A 16,478-nucleotide genomic window follows, 5' to 3' on the forward strand; every position below is an offset into this window, starting at 1 on the left:
ATTGGCGACGCATTCGTCTTTATTGACGACAACTCGCACCCTCATCGCACACATCTTGTGGATGACCTCTTTCACGATAATAACATCGCTCGACTAGAGTGGCCAGTATATTCTCCAGACATGGACCCTATCGAACATGCCTGGGATAGACTGAAAAGGGCTGTACATGAACGACGTAACCTACCAACCTCTCTGAGGAATCTACACCGAATCGCCGTTGAGGAATGGGACAATCCGGACTATCAGCGCCTTGATGAACTTATGGATAGTATGCCATGACGAATACAGGAATGCATCAGTGCAAGAGGACGTGCTACTGGGTATTAGTGGTACCGGCGTGTACAGCAGTCTGGACCACCAGCCCTGAAGGTCTCGCTGTATGGTGGTACAACATGCAATGTGTGGTTGCCATGAGGAATAAGGGCGGAAATGATGTTTACCTTGATCTCTATTCCAATTCTCTGTACAGGTTCCAGAACTCTCGGAACCGACATGATGCAAAGCTTTTTTTTATGTGTGTGTACGTTATCTGCGTGTTCGTTTTACGCACTTTCGAACTTGTTACATTTTGAACTTAATTACAAATTTTCCATGTGCGATACAGGTAAAACTGTCCCAGTTAGGCTTTTCGTTCAAAATGCACAGAAATAACCATGGTCTCAGACTGTTAATGGATTCCCATTACGGAACCACAGATATATTAACTTTCGAGGAGTGCTCTTGCTCTTTCTTTGTCGACCCTTGACTAATTGGGAGGGCCTGACAATCAGTTACACCGTTCTCATTGTAACTCCTATTGCTGTGCGTACTGAGCAACAGTGGTCGTTAGAATGCGGTACGCCTAAGTAACAAAACGGAACGCATTTTACAACATTGGATGACGATTGTTGTTTGCTCTGTAGTTGGTTGCCTAGTAACAAGTGTACGATAAAAGACGTAATTTACTGGATAACTGATTGATTCATGGTCTGAAATAAAGGAGGAGACACTAAACGTGTGCTCATATATGTACGGATAACGCAGGTATGTAATATACTATTCTTTTTTAAATTTTTTAATCATTATTGTGCTCATTATACATTTATTCGCTGTTTACCCATTGATTTAGTGATTTTCCATATTATCTGAATTTTTTGTAATTCGGGGTAGCCTCAGCCCCAATTAGCTTGAATTACAGGACCTTTACTGCACATAGGCGGAGAATGTGTGTATGTGGACTCCGGTAACAATAACTGAGAGTGGCTCATCATCCCGGTGCACATCATTCTATTGGACGTCACTTGGCGACTTGCATCTGACAAACCAGTTTCCTAAGTAGGAAAAGGAGACCTAGACAATAATGCGGAAACCGAAACACGTTTTGTATCTGGGGAATATCCACATTGTTCAGAGGTGGTTCCTATGTTTAAAAAAAAAAAAAGTCAGATAAAAATCAATCGTCCGCCCAGGATTTGCTCCCGCAACCTTTCGGTTAGCTAAGTCTGCACTTCACCACAGCCTGCATGTAAACGCTCGTAGTTTTATAGCGTTATTACACGCATGGGGTATTTCGTACCCTGGTTATAAAATGAAAACATTTTAATGAAACCATTTATTTAATTGGAATGAATCTGCGTACTTTCACGATATATTTAATGATTTTTTTACGTAGAAGCACCCACTTCTCATAATGCTAAAAATTAAATCTAAGACATTGTATTCTGCAGATAATTCTTTATATCCAATGAGAATTATTGCCGATACATTCTTGGCAAACGGAAAATTAATAGTCCATAAATATTAACCTGAAGCAAGTCTCGCACGGTGTTTTGGTTTTCCGCTTCATTTTTCAAAGACATACCTCATACATCCGAGAAGACAATCCAGCTTTCTTTTGTCTTGTCTCTTCCAAAAAAATGTTCAAATGTGTGTGAAATCTTATGGTACTTAATTGCTAAGGTCATCAGTCCCTAAGCTTACACACTAGTTAACCTAACAAACACACACACCCACGCCCGAGGGAGGACTCGAACCTCCGCCGGGACCAGCCGCACAGTCCATGACTGCAGCGCCCGAGACCGCTCGGCTAATCCCGCGCGGCTGTCTCTTCCCCTCCAATGATGGCCTACACACCAGATTTGATAAATGAGAGCCAATTTTTCTTTTTGATGCAGTTCCTTTTCCACAGAGTGCTTGTTTGAGATACTAGAGTCCCATCTTCTGTACCTCTTGCTCAGAACTCAAATCTCAGAAAAGTGGCCATTTTCTTTGTAATACCCGTTAGTTTTTTCTCTTATACTCGTTTGCACCATGTTCTACATAGGACGCTAGGTCCTTATCATGTTCCAATTTTCAGTGTATTCCCGAAGTTCAGTAGCTACGTGCGGGGTATTTTTTAGGCAAGCACTTGAAAACGCGCTCCTACTCAACAAGACAATGGGTGAAACTGAGGAACTTACACATCGTTACAAGAGAGGCAGTTAGCTGGAAGCTATATGGAAGAACATCAAATTTATCTAACAACGCTACCAATGTATCAAAGCTGCAGCGCGGTATTTTTTAACCCAAGTGTGTGCTTACGGGCCAGACCATCAAACATATCTTCGATAGTGTTCTGCATAAATGAAACCTACAGTTTAACCTGGAATCCGAGCCACGTTTCGCTGAGAGGTGAATACGAGGTTAAAAATTAGAGATCCGTGTAACGACCCTCGTTAAATCCCGCGGCCTTTTGGTCTTCAGGCCCGATCTAGATCAAGAGACACGTCTCGGATTCTGCTCAAGCTTCGCTGCTGTCTGGAGATGAGACGGCTGTAGCACTAGAGCGCAATGTCGTCGTTTCCTCGCGATAGTTTTTCTCGTTTTAATTCAGCCAGTTTCCACAAAATGATTAGAAGTTATATAACGGCACCTTTCTCGTGACTCAGTCTATCTTTTAGTCAAAACGAGATCAAAATCCCTTTGCCTGAACCAGAGAGCCATTTTGGAGGCAACAGGGTTGGCCAGCACGTGTTGTTGTTGTGATCTTCAGTCCTGAGACTGGTTTGATGCAGCTCTCCATGCTAATCTATCCTGTTAAATACTCTTGAGTAGTCTCCGCCCGGAGATCCGAATGGGGGACTATTTTACCTCTGGAATATTTTACCCAAGAGGACGCCATCATCATTTAACCATACAGTAAAGCTGCATGCCCTCGGGAAAAATTACGGCCGTGGTTTCCCCTTGCTTTCAGCCGTTCGCAGTACCAGCACAGGAAGGCCGTTTTGGTTAGTGTTACAAGGCCAGATCAGTCAATCACCCAGACTGTTGCCCTGGCAACTACTGAAAAGGCTGCTGCCCCTCTTCAGGAACCACACATTTGTCTGGCCTCTCAACAGATACCCTTCCGTTGTGGTTGCACCTATGGTACGGCTATCTGACACATTCTATCATTTCTTGTTTTTCTTCTCAAAGATCTTCCCATAGGTCCAGAAATATCTCGAAATTGATGTACCGTTTTCTGAATGTCTTTTTTAAGTTAAAACTATGTCCTAGGTAACTGAAGAGGCGTACTTGTTCAAAAACCTTCTCATTTATTGTTTTCTTCGCTCTGACTGGATTCTTTCTTTTTAAATTTTTAACTTTTTCTTAATTGTAGTTATAGTTAAACTATTGTATATTTCGTTTTGGATCAATCTGTATACTGTTCTTTGCAAGTACCTTCCGTTTCCTTTATTATTATCTGTTTGTCAGCATATAATGGAGTATTTAATGGTATCATAGATACTATTTTAATTAAATCCTGTTTTAACTAACAATATGGGTGGTAATTGATTGAACCCTTCTTAAGTTCATAGGTTTATTACAGTTTCATACTACATTTTCGAAGCTAATCTTATAATTTGTTTTGTATTTACATGTAGTGTATTTATGTAATTAATAAGATGTTTCTGAAATCGTCACATTGCTAATGTTTTGGACAGAAGGCGATTTGTTTTTAATGCAGTGCATTCTCATAAGCATTAAATGACAAATTCGTTTCTATTCTAAAGTTCCAACGTATTGTCGTTACACAAACATCTTTTTTGAAGCCCTTTACTTCTTCTGAAATTACTGCCCCAGCAATTGTCTACAGTTGTGGCTAATCACCTTGCAATAAAGTTTATGTCAAGTGTTTGATAAAATTATTCCTCTATGATTTCCTGTTTCTCTTCCTTCTCCTGTCTTAATTGCAGAAATAACATCAACTATGTGTTAAAAGCGATTGGTTTTTATTTAATTTTATTGCCGTTTTCAGGTTGATAATTTGATTTTCCGTTATTAGCGACATTCAAAGTGGCTATTATTTTTACATATTGTCTTCAATTTCGATTATTTTCAGTTCTGGTGGCAATCTTTATTGACAAAAATTCCTTATGCTTTGCTTTCCTGAAAGATCAATGTCAGTTTCGATTTTTTTCCTCTGTGTTACCCATATTTCAAACTTTGAACGGAATCAGAAGTGCTAATAGCTTATGTCATTACCTCTATATGCATGATTGTCTCCAATTGGGAATTTATTTTGTTATTAAATATTAATTTATAAATTATTGAATGGGAACCTCTTGTGTTTCTGATATATTTCTATATGTCTTCCTTTCTAAAGAAGATAAAAGTAAGTTTTAACTGATAAAATGCAGGAAAATCTCTAAATGTCTAACCACTTTCTATTAGATTCTTTCACCAAATTTGTCTGCTGTATATGCTACTGGCTCTTTCGCATTGATAAATTTACGTCGCCAAATATTAATTATTGATTAATTTCATTATATTAATAACTTGGTCTTGCGGTTTTTCGCAGTTATTTTAGACTCTTCGCTTTTTCCTTCTTCAGGTCCATAGACTCCTTTGATGTATAGTGGTCTTCTACCAATTTTATATCTATTAGTTACAAAACTTTCATTTATAGTCATAAAAATCTACCTTTCATTCCCATTCCTCACCTATAAGAATAAATAGTCCACTAATTGATAGTTGCCTTTGTTTGGCTTCACTGTAAGCTAGTGTGTAATTGTTTAAGTCATTTGCTCCTCTCAGTTTCTTCTTTGTTTCTGTTTCATGTCATAGTTTATATATATTTTCAAATAAAGATAACAATAAAGTGGTTTGTTACTCACAACTAGTTTCATCAAATTCTAGTCACGTCATCATTTAACAGACCATTGACTTGAAGAAGATATTAAAATTTGTAATCGAACTATCGTAATACGTGAACTACCAAAGCAATGTAATTGTGATTAGCAAATGAGGTATATGGAATCCTCATTACGTAATATCGTTAAGATGTCTGTAAAGGTAAATAACGGGAGTAATCCATCCTAGTGCACAAAACTGGCTTCACAAAGTACGTAACCGTCATGAATAATGTAAGACACGAGTATTAGAGAACTTCGTAGATCTAAAAACACAAATTGCTTAATAAGAACTGGCATTATAAAATGCGAAAAATACGCTAAAAGAGCTTACTGGATATATGTGTTACGTCACCTCTCGTATAGTGGCCAGAAACACTGGTACAACATAGAACGAATAAACAGGGTCCGCCCTTTGAAGAAACTCAGCAGCACATGTGCAAAACGTAGGGCAGTTATGTAACGGACCAGAGGCCACAAAAATCTCGATAAGGAATGGCATAACTACACCGACATATAGGTACAGGTAAGCGCTGGAAGATAGGGAAAGGCCTGTACACACAACAAAACTAGATATCAGGTCATAAAGCATAACAGTTAAGAAGCAGACATTACAGTAACTGAAGTCAGCATCACAGTAGCAGGCAAACGTCACTGATAATTCTACCTGCCCATAAGGGTAAGCTCAAGAGTAGTTCTAAGTCATCTCATTATTTCTACCTCTTCTAAAATAGTAAGCAAATGTTCCTTAATTTCCTTTATGTAAATGTTTATTATTTTTTGAAATTTTAGTAAATAGTATCCTTCCCCGAGTGTAGGTGTGCGCTGATTGCCGTTCTCGACTTTGTCTTATCAGAATGGGACAGTCAACAAGTACTATAAGCACCAGAACCATTGAAGGTTCTGTTTCCGATGTTTATGTGTCCAATGTCTATGGAAAACGTGGGTAAAACATTCTTTTCTCTCAATACTTTGCCATTTTCATCAGATATTTTACTCAGATAATGCATTGGAGGTAACTTCTGTGATCAAGAAACTGTTCAAGATTTACAGTGATAAACTGATCCGAGTTGGTCGTAGCAGACCACTACCTGAGTTACTCATTCTTTTTCTAATAATTACTCTGTGGGTATTGTTAAACAACTTCACACTGTAACCAGCGGTATAGGCAATGTACGGAATGACTCTCATTTCTCTGTTGAACGCTTCATGACTATAAGGTACACTGTACAACCTATGGAGTTGTTGTTGTGGTCTTCAGTCCTGAGACTGGTTTGATGCAACTCTCCATGCTACTCTATCATGTGCAAGCTGCTTCATCTCCCAGTACCTACTGCAACCTACATCCTTCTGAATCTGCTTAGTGTATTCATCTCTTGGTCTCCCCCTACGATTTTTATCCTCCACGCTGCCCTCCAATACTAAATTGGTGATCCCTTGATGCCTCAGAACATGTCCTACCAACCGATCCTTTCTTCTGGTCAAGTTGTGCCACAAACTTCTCTTCTCCCCAATCCTATTCAATACTTCCTCATTAGTTATGTGATCTACCCATCTAATCTTCAGCGTTCTTCTGTAGCACCACATTTCGAAAGATACTATTCTCTTCTTGTCCAAACTATTTACCGTCCATGTTTCACTTCCATACATGGCTACACTCCATACAAATACTTTCAGAAATGACTTCATGACACTTAAATCTATACTCGACGTTAACAAATTCCTCTTCTTCAGAAACTCTTTCCTTGCCATTGCCAGTCTACATTTTATATCCTCTCTACTTCGACCATCATCAGTTATTTTGCTCCCCAAATAGCAAAACTCCTTTACTACTTTGTCTCATTTCCTAATCTAATACCCTCAACATCACCCGACTTAATTCGACTACATTCCATTATCCTCGTTTTGCTTTTGTTGATGTTCATCTTATATCCTCCCTTCAAGACACCATCCATTCCATTCAACTGCTCTTCCAAGTCCTTTGCTGTCTCTGACAGCATTACAATGTCATCGGCGAACCTCAAAGTTTTTATTTCTTTTCCATGGATATTAAAACCTACTCCGAAGTTTTCTTTTGTTTCCTTTACTGCTTGCTCAATATACAGATTGAATAACATCGGGGAGAGGCTACAACCCTGCCTTACTCCCTTCCCAACCACTGCTTCCCTTTCATGTCCCTCGACTCTTATACCTGCCATCTGGTTTCTGTACAAATTGTAAATAGCCTTTCGCTCCCTATATTTTACCCCTGCCACCTTTAGAATTTGAAAGAGAGTATTCCAATGAACATTGTCAAAAGCTTTCTCTAAGTTTACTAACGCTAGAAACGTAGGTTTGCCTTTCCTTAATCTTTCTTTTAAGATAAGTCGTAAGGTCAGTATTGCCTCACGTGTTCCAGTATTTCTACGGAATCCAAACTGATCTTCCACGAGGTCGGCTTCTACTAATTTTTCCATTCGTCAGTAAAGAATTCGTGTTAGTATTTTGCAGCTGTGGCTTATTAAACTGATTGTTCGGTAATTTTTACATCTGTCATCACCTGCTTTCTTTGGGATTGGAATTATTATATTCTTCTTGAAGTCTGAGGGTATTTCGCCTGTCTCGTACATCTTGCTCACCAGATGGTAGAGTTTTGTCAGGACTGGCTCTCCCAAGGCCGTCAGTAGTTCCAGTATGGAGTAACAACCTGAAAGTACCCATCTTATAAGAGCAGATGCGGCTCGAATAATCGTGGATGACCAAGGCAGTGTGGTCCGTCTTCTGTACTGATCGTATTTGAATTGTGTCCCGAGCAATGTATCAAGCAAACATAGACAAGCGATTTTCCCTCAATTACCATTCTGCATTTACTCTCTATCTCTCTGTCCCTCCTTCATTATCCCCCCCCCCCTCTCTCTCTAACGTATACACACACAAACAAACATGTATCCGTCAAAACTGATGCGTAAAACATAGCAGCAGAGCCTGAAACTAAGTGCCTGCCATGTTATTCACGTTTCTAAATAGTTAAAAATGCATGTGGCTAAAAAATACCATCGCAAGCAAATAGCTGACATTCCATTTTTTAGCCGAAATCAGTGGATGTACCACATCGAGCCTGACGACGTCTACAACCGCGGAAAACTCATGTCGGCTAAACTACTATGCTAAGCAGACAACAACACCAAGAAATAGGCAGTCTGAATTACTGCTTCATTGATTACGGGCATCACGTCAAATTATGTTATGCAAGCCTCACAACATTTCACGTATACAAATAGAAATACACTCCTGGAAATGGAAAAAAGAACACATTGACACCGGTGTGTCAGACCCACCATACTTGCTCCGGACACTGCGAGAGGGCTGTACACGCACGGCACAGCGGACACACCACGAACCGCGGTGTTGGCCGTCGAATGGCGCTAGCTGCGCAGCATTTGTGCACCGCCGCCGTCAGTGTCAGCCAGTTTGCCGTGGCATACGGAGCTCCATCGCAGTCTTTAACACTGGTAGCATGCCGCGACAGCGTGGACGTGAACCGTATGTGCAGTTGACGGACTTTGAGCGAGGGCGTATAGTGGGCATGCGGGAGGCCGGGTGGACGTACCGCCGAATTGCTCAACACGTGGGGCGTGAGGTCTCCACAGTACATCGATGTTGTCGCCAGTGGTCGGCGGAAGGTGCACGTGCCCGTCGACCTGGGACCGGACCGCAGCGACGCACGGATGCACGCCAAGACAGTAGGATCCTACGCAGTGCCGTAGGGGACGGCACCGCCACTTCCCAGCAAATTAGGGACACTGTTGCTCCTGGGGTATCGGCGAGGACCATTCGCAACCGTCTCCATGAAGCTGGGCTACGGTCCCGCACGTCGTTAGGCCGTCTTCCGCTCACGCCCCAACATCGTGCAGCCCGCCTCCAGTGGTGTCGCGACAGGCGTGAATGGAGGGACGAATGGAGACGTGTCGTCTTCAGCGATGAGAGTCGCTTCTGCCTTGGTGCCAATGATGTTCGTATGCGTGTTTGGCGCCGTGCAGGTGAGCGCCACAATCAGGACTGCATACGACCGAGGCACACAGGGCCAACACCCGGCATCATGGTGTGGGGAGCGATCTCCTACACTGGCCGTACACCACTGGTGATCGTCGAGGGGACACTGAATAGTGCACGGTACATCCAAACCGTCATCGAACCCATCGTTCTACCATTCCTAGACCGGAAAGGTAACTTGCTGTTCCAACAGGACAATGCACGTCCGCATGTATCCTGTGCCACCCAACGTGCTCTAGAAGGTGTAAGCCAACTACCCTGGCCAGCAAGATCTCCGGATCTGTCCCCCATTGAGCATGTTTGGGACTGGATGAAGCGTCGTCTCACGCGGTCTGCACGTCCAGCACGAACGCTGGTCCAACTGAGGCGCCAGGTGGAAATGGCATGGCAAGCCGTTCCACAGGACTACATCCAGCATCTCTACGATCGTCTCCATGGGAGAATAGCAGCCTGCATTGCTGCGAAAGGTGGATATACACTGTACTAGTGCCGACATTGTGCATGCTCTGTTGCCTGTGTCTATGTGCCTGTGGTTCTGTCAGTGTGATCATGTGATGTATCTGACCCCAGGAATGTGTCAATAAAGTTTCCCCTTCCTGGGACAATGAATTCACGGTGTTCTTATTTCAATTTCCAGGAGTGTATATTATATGGTGAGCCACTGCAGCAGCACTTTAGTAATCACCTGATGATTATGAGCGTATGTCTCGTTAAAATATTGTGCAGCTTCCACAACATTATCCGACGAGAAGCCCGTGAACTAATGAAGCAGTCATTACGTCGGGAATGTCTCAATCATCACAGCCTGAACTACAGTCTAGCAGAAGCACCATCAGGCAGACTACCACGCTGATCTTTCGCTACTACAATGTTGCTCTTGTACTTCACTATAGGCCATCGAGAATTGGAGAGCGTCAAAGCGGTTGCCGGTCTGCAAGGGCCTAAGACGCCGTCGAAGGTTCTGTTAGTTATAGAGACATTTTTGAAATTCTCAATAAAGCTGGGAGAGTGCTAACGAGTGCTTCGCCAAACTCGAGGTCTGAGAGAGAGAGTTCGCCGTTTTAATCAGGCATCCCACCACGTCAACACCACAGGTGGACACAAAACAGAAGTTCTGAAACAGCATAAGCATACTTACAAGGAGATGGCACGACCGTGGGGTCGGGGATTTGTCCGCAATTTTGTGTGGTGAAAGAGGACCCCTAACACCTCACGTGGTTAAAATATTTGGACGCACTACTCGGAAAATCCCGAGAAAAATCGATCCAAAGTTTCTTAAGTGCCTTATGAGCATAAAATGTTAATCAATTTTCGTGCCGCCGTCTGGCCCACATGGTGAGCGCTCGGACCCTTACGCCAGAGATCTCGGGCTCGATTCCTCCTCCAGCACTTTTTGTTTCCTCTGTTGCTTGCAAAATTGCAGCGCATTGTTACAGGAGAATCGTGAAATTAATTCCCGGGAAGATAGTATAAAAATTCGTTTTATAATTCACCATCAATTATCGTCACCAAAATTCCGAGATATGATTTAATATGCCTGGTTTGCCCCTCATAATTGGCAGAAACTCGAAACATTTTCGTAAACGTTAATGAGGCATGTTTTTGTACAGATTTATTGCAAACGCCCTGTGATTCTAAAAAATCCGCTTTTATAAGTTGCGCAAGATGTCGCTAAAATTATTGCTTTGTTTGTTTTTACGATAATTACCACTGTGGTTCTTGTTTATAATTATTATATGTATAAAAATTGAATGTTTCCCAATCGACTTTGTTATTATGATTAAAAAGGCAATGTTTCTCCTCATATACTTTGCAATGAAAAATGGAAAACCCACCGCCATGAATTGTGTTGTTGGACAAAAAGAAAATAATTTTTATTCAATAATGTAACTAATTTGTTAAAGATAGTGTAGGTTTGGGAAACTTTCTGAATAATTGGTGGAATAACCAAAGAAAATGAAACAGAAGAAAAAAAAGTGGCACAGGAGGAGTCGAACACGAGACCTCTGGCATAAGAATCCGAGCCCTAAACACCGAGGCCAGACGGCGGCTCGGCAGATTACTTACATTTTATACTTCTAAAGCACCTAAGAAACTTTGGATCGATTTTTCCCGGGATTTTCCGGGTAGTGCGTCCTAATATTTTACCCACGTGAGGTGTTAATGGTCCTCTTTCACCCCACAAAATTGCGGACAAATCCCCGATCCCACGGTCGTGCCGTATCCTTGTTAGCTGCTTCGGATCACCTTCGGATCTCGTGAAATGGTTTTAAACGGTCCCTAGTGGTTCCACCTGTACACGAGGGCAAACGCGAAAGTCACGCTGCGTGAGCACGTTCGATGGTGATGCAGCCAAACACTGTCCTTAGGGAAGGGTTGAGACTCCCCAGAGTGTCAGTGCTGTGAAAGATTGTGAAGAACGGCTTCCTGTTGCTCATAGCACTGCGAACTGCCATTGCTGAAGGCGAAATGTGTGGGAATCAACGCCACAGGGAAAGTGGTGGTTACATTGACGCCCTTTGACCTAGCACACTGCGGCCTTTTCGAGCCGTTTCTTAGCGGCAACATGTCTGCAATGTTTACCTCGGTCGTTAATAAGAAAAGCACATGTTTTCAATTTTTCCTACCGAGGTGGTGACCTCAATGGCAGAGGCGTCAAGACAAGGGTAGAAATATGGGTAGAACGGGTTTGACGACCTTCCGATCGTGTGACATGTCCACGGTGTCTTTGGGCGGAATTGTGGTGCAACATGGTGATAATGTGACATCATTAATCAACCCTACACATCACACGAAATTCCGAGGTCTGGCCTTTTTTCCCGCATTTGTTGATACCTGGCTGTTTTAAGTGTCGGCGAGCCAGAGGTTGTCGCCGCAAAGCACCGTGCTTTTGCAGCATTACAGAGCAAGATTGTCCGTAAAGCCAAATTTCAGTCTTAACCGTCGCAATGGGTGAGAATTACGGGGTTTCGGAAAAGTGACCCTATAATTTTGTTGCTTAGTGTAGCTAGTTGGAATTATAGTAGCGCTAGTTTCGTAACTGTGTTAACATATTGCCATTTTTATGCAAAGCGTGTATAAATATATTATAAACAAAGTAGATGCGGCTTATGATGTCATGCATGGTGTGGATGATTTTGTGTATCATCAACATCGACAAGTGCAATGAATATGGATGATACGATACTCTATGGTATTCTGCGGTTTGAATTCACTCTGTTTTTTTTTTTTTTTGTTTTTTTTTTTAGCAGTTGCATTGATTTGATTTTTGTAAGTGATACTGACAATATTATACACATGTATAATGCATTACTCAAACTACAACTTCTCCCGGATAATTATTTTGTTCAAATGGCACAAGAATTCCACCTGACGTAGTGTAATAATGTTGACTGTAAGCTGTGTTCATATCACTAAAATTACAGATCGTACATCAGAGCTTTTACAGTTTTTGTCTTCGATGGATTTAATTATTCTTAGCAAATTGATCATGAAAGGGAACCACAGAATACCACGCGCACACAACACTGACGTATGGTACCAGAAATATTTTTCTCCGTGATTCGTGCCTAGTTTAATTTTGGCCACATACATCAGCAATGAAATCTTGTTCAACAATAAATACCATCAGCACTGTTCTTAGAAAATGCTGTCTGATTCGATTATTTTTTTCTTTTATAAATAGATTTCGGTACCACCGGTGCACATTTATTTCTTACACATCGGAATATTGAAAGTTTGCAGTTTCAAGTAATTTAAATTTGCCGCTGTAATAAAAGTTAAGAGGGCGGCCAACAAAAGATAGAGGATTTCTTTTTTAATTAAGATTTTCCTTTTCCCAGTAAATCATTTAAATCATTTAAATTGATGCCACCAATAAAAAATTATTAAATTGTTTTTAAAATTAGATTAACACAAACCCATGCTATTTTCAACCGGAAGTACAGACGAATTTGCTATATAATCGCAACTAACAATGGCTGCGCTTCTTGCAGCTATGATAAAACAATTAATACAAAATTATAATTAAAACAGGAAGCGAATTTTCAATAATTAATCATAAATAGTTTTAACGCATTTGGCTCTATTTGTTTTTACCAGCAAATGAATATAAAAGTACAATAATTTTACATTAAATGTTTTTCATTTAACAGACCTCAAATCGATTCGCGTCTTGAATCGGCGATGTACATCAGAAGAAGACGACAAAAGGGTACAAAACAAAAGAAAAGAATGACATAGATTAACAAAGAATGTGAGACAAATATTGTCTCTGTTTTACATAATTATCATCTTTTTAAGAAATAATTACATAATTGAATGAATATTATCAATACGTTCATATTCCACTCGTAATAAAAGAAATATATATATCGTGGATGTTATAATGGGCGACACGTGACAGGTTTGTGATTCTCTACACCAGGCAGTTCAAGGTCATGGTAAGCTGGAGTTGCTATTTATAGATAGCATTTACATTTTACGTATGTCTGAGACGTTCATTTCAAATGTTTCCAGCTGTACTTTGTTCTCATTGGCACACTTAATTTCCGCACATTTCTCTGGAGCGCCCACAACTCTACCTGCCAAATCATTTGGACCCGTCACGGCAGTACCCGTAACGACAGATACTACAACTGATCCCACAACTGAAGGAGAAACGGACGTAACGTCGAAAGGAGCCTACGCTTCACAGCCAGCAGTAAGCGGCGTGGAGCCAAAGATGGGCGGGGCGTCCAATTATTCTCACATAGACCTTACCATAGAAATATGCCAGAACTTGCACATATTAGATATTCCACAGCCAGCAAGACGTGTGACGGGTATCTTCCGCAGACTTCAGGATCGTACAGGTAAGTAAGTGCTTTCTGTGTTGCATGTTAACCGAAGAATGACGCCAAGCATACAAGACTCTGCAAAACCATAGTTTCTGTAGACAGAGCCAATTAATCTTAGAGTTGTGTGTGTGTGTGGAGGTACGTCCCGTTACAAAATAACTGGTTCTAGATGAATGAAAGGAACATTTCAGTAATGGTTGTTGTCTCCTATGTTTTGGTCGCTACTGCAACCTTGTCTGAAACACTTGTACCGTTCGACCAATTCTACGACATCAAGTGGCTTCAAAATGACTCAAGTTGTGTGTTAAGCGACTCTTTATTTGGTGTGGAATCATATCGAAAGGAACATTTAAGAAAATTCGTGAACTGATTACTTACTGGCTGATTAAAACGAAAGTCGTAATATCCTCTCTTTACTTATAAAGGTACAGTTTCTTTTCTACATGTTTATTTTATTTGGTGGTCAAGTGAAGGTGGAGAGAGTTACACCCAGAAATGTAGTGATCTGGAATTATGTATTCAATGATACATCATTAACATCTGACAATTAAACATCAAAATTTGGTTTAGCAATTATTATTATTCTCTTGTCAGAAAAATACATAAAACGCAGTTTATACAATTGTTTAGAGATAAACACGGCTTATATAACCTTTGCCTGAATTTGGCCACTTCCAGGTTTGCACTGCTAGAAACATTTGTGCTACTGGTTTAGCTGTCGTGGAGGGCACTGAGTTTACAATCCAGTAAATCGCTAGAATACGCTCGTACTAGAATGCCTAATCTCTATAACAGAGATTTTTAGTTAAATAGGAGTATCCGCATATTTCATTTTCGCGCCAGTCGTGTTTTATCCTGCTTTTTCACCAGCGTGGTGTACGTTAATATTCAGAGAAACTTGATTGTCATGCGTGTCTGCGAGAATTGTGAGAGATTAATTGTCTTTTCCTTCTAATCCTAACGATTGACTCCGCAAATAAAGGCAATTCCTATATCTTTACTGAGTCAGTGGGCCTGTTGCATGATGTATAATATTACTCATTGATTTTGAGTTTGGTCTCAGCCTTCCAAAAGTAATATCGGTGAGGTGGTTGTTCTTGTTGTCTTCAGCCCTGAGACTGGTTTGATGCAGCTCTCCATGCCACTCTATGTTGTGCAAGCTTCTTCATCTCCCAGTACATACTGCAACCTACATCCTTCTGAATCTGTTTAGGGTATTCATCTCTTGGTCTCCCTCTACAATTTTTACCTTCCACGCTGCCCTCCAATACTATATTGGTGATCTCTTGATGCCTCAGAATGTGCCCCACCAACTGATCCCGTCTCCTAAGCAGGTTGTGCCACAAACTCCTCCCCAGTCCTATTCAGTACCTCCTCATTAGTTACGTGATCTACCCATCTAATCTTCAGCATTCTTCTGTAGCACCGCATTTCGAAAGCCTCTATTCTCTTCTTGTCTAAACTATTTATCGTCCACGTTTCACTTCCAAACATGGCTACACTCCATATAAATACTTTCAGAAACGACTTCCTGACACTTAAATCTATACTCGATGTTAACAAATTCCTCTTCTTCAGAAACGCTTTCTTTGCCATTGACCGTCTAAATTTTATATCCTTTCTACTTCGACCGTCATCAGTTATTTTGCTCCCCAAATAGCAGAACACATTTACTACTTTCCGCCTCTCATTTCCTAATCTAATTCCCACAACACCACCCGATTTAATTCGACTACATTCCATTATTCTCGTTTTGCTTCTGTTGACGTTCATCTTAGATCCTCCTTTGAAGAGACCGTCCGTTCCGTTCAACTGCTCTTCCTGGTCCTTTGATGTCTCTGACAGCATTACAATGTCATCGGCGAACCTCAAAGTCTTTACTTCTTCTCCATGGATTTTAATTCCTACTCCAAACTTTTCTTTTGTTTCCATTACTGGATGCTCAATATACAGATTGAATAACATCGGGGACAGGTTACATCCCTGTGTCACTCCCTTCCCAACCACTGCTTCCGTTTCATGTCCCTCGACTCTTATACCTGCCATCTGGTTTCTGTGCAAATTGTAAGTAGCCTATCGCTCCCTGTATTTTACCCCTGCCACCTTCAGAGTTGGAAAGAGAGTATTCCAGTCAACATTGTCAAAAGCTTTCTCTAAGTTTACAAATGCTAGAAACGTAGGTTTGCCTTTCCTTAATCTTTCTTCGAAGGTAAGTCGTAGGGTCAGTATTGCCTCACGTGTTCCAATAGTTCTACGGAATCCAAACTGATCTTCCCCGAGGTCGGCTTCTACCAGTTTTTCCATTCTTCTGTAAAGAATTCGTGTGAGTATTTTGAAGCCGTGGCTTAATAAACTGATAGTTCGTTAATTTTCCCATCTGTCAACACCTGCTTTGTTTGGGATTGGAATTATTATATTCTTGTTGAAGTCTGAGGGTATTTCGTATGTCTCATACATCTTGCTCACTAGATGGTAGATC

At 41.1% G+C, this 16,478-nt stretch overlaps 1 protein-coding gene across 1 annotated transcript in view; it reads left to right on the forward strand.

The window, feature by feature from the left end:
* The window catches only part of LOC126175509 (uncharacterized), a 68,671-nt gene extending 54,654 nt beyond the window's left edge, over nt 1-14,017 (forward strand). Inside the window, exons 3-4 of the mRNA XM_049922336.1 lie at nt 13,316-13,374; nt 13,730-14,017. Coding sequence (XP_049778293.1) covers nt 13,316-13,374; nt 13,730-13,783 — 113 coding nt within the window. The 3' untranslated portion in view covers nt 13,784-14,017. The remainder of the gene's footprint in view (nt 1-13,315; nt 13,375-13,729) is intronic.
* The last annotated feature ends 2,461 nt before the right edge of the window (nt 14,018-16,478 follow it).

Source organism: Schistocerca cancellata, chromosome 3 (assembly GCF_023864275.1).
Source record: "Schistocerca cancellata isolate TAMUIC-IGC-003103 chromosome 3, iqSchCanc2.1, whole genome shotgun sequence".
Classification (NCBI taxonomy): Eukaryota; Metazoa; Arthropoda; class Insecta; order Orthoptera; family Acrididae; genus Schistocerca; species Schistocerca cancellata.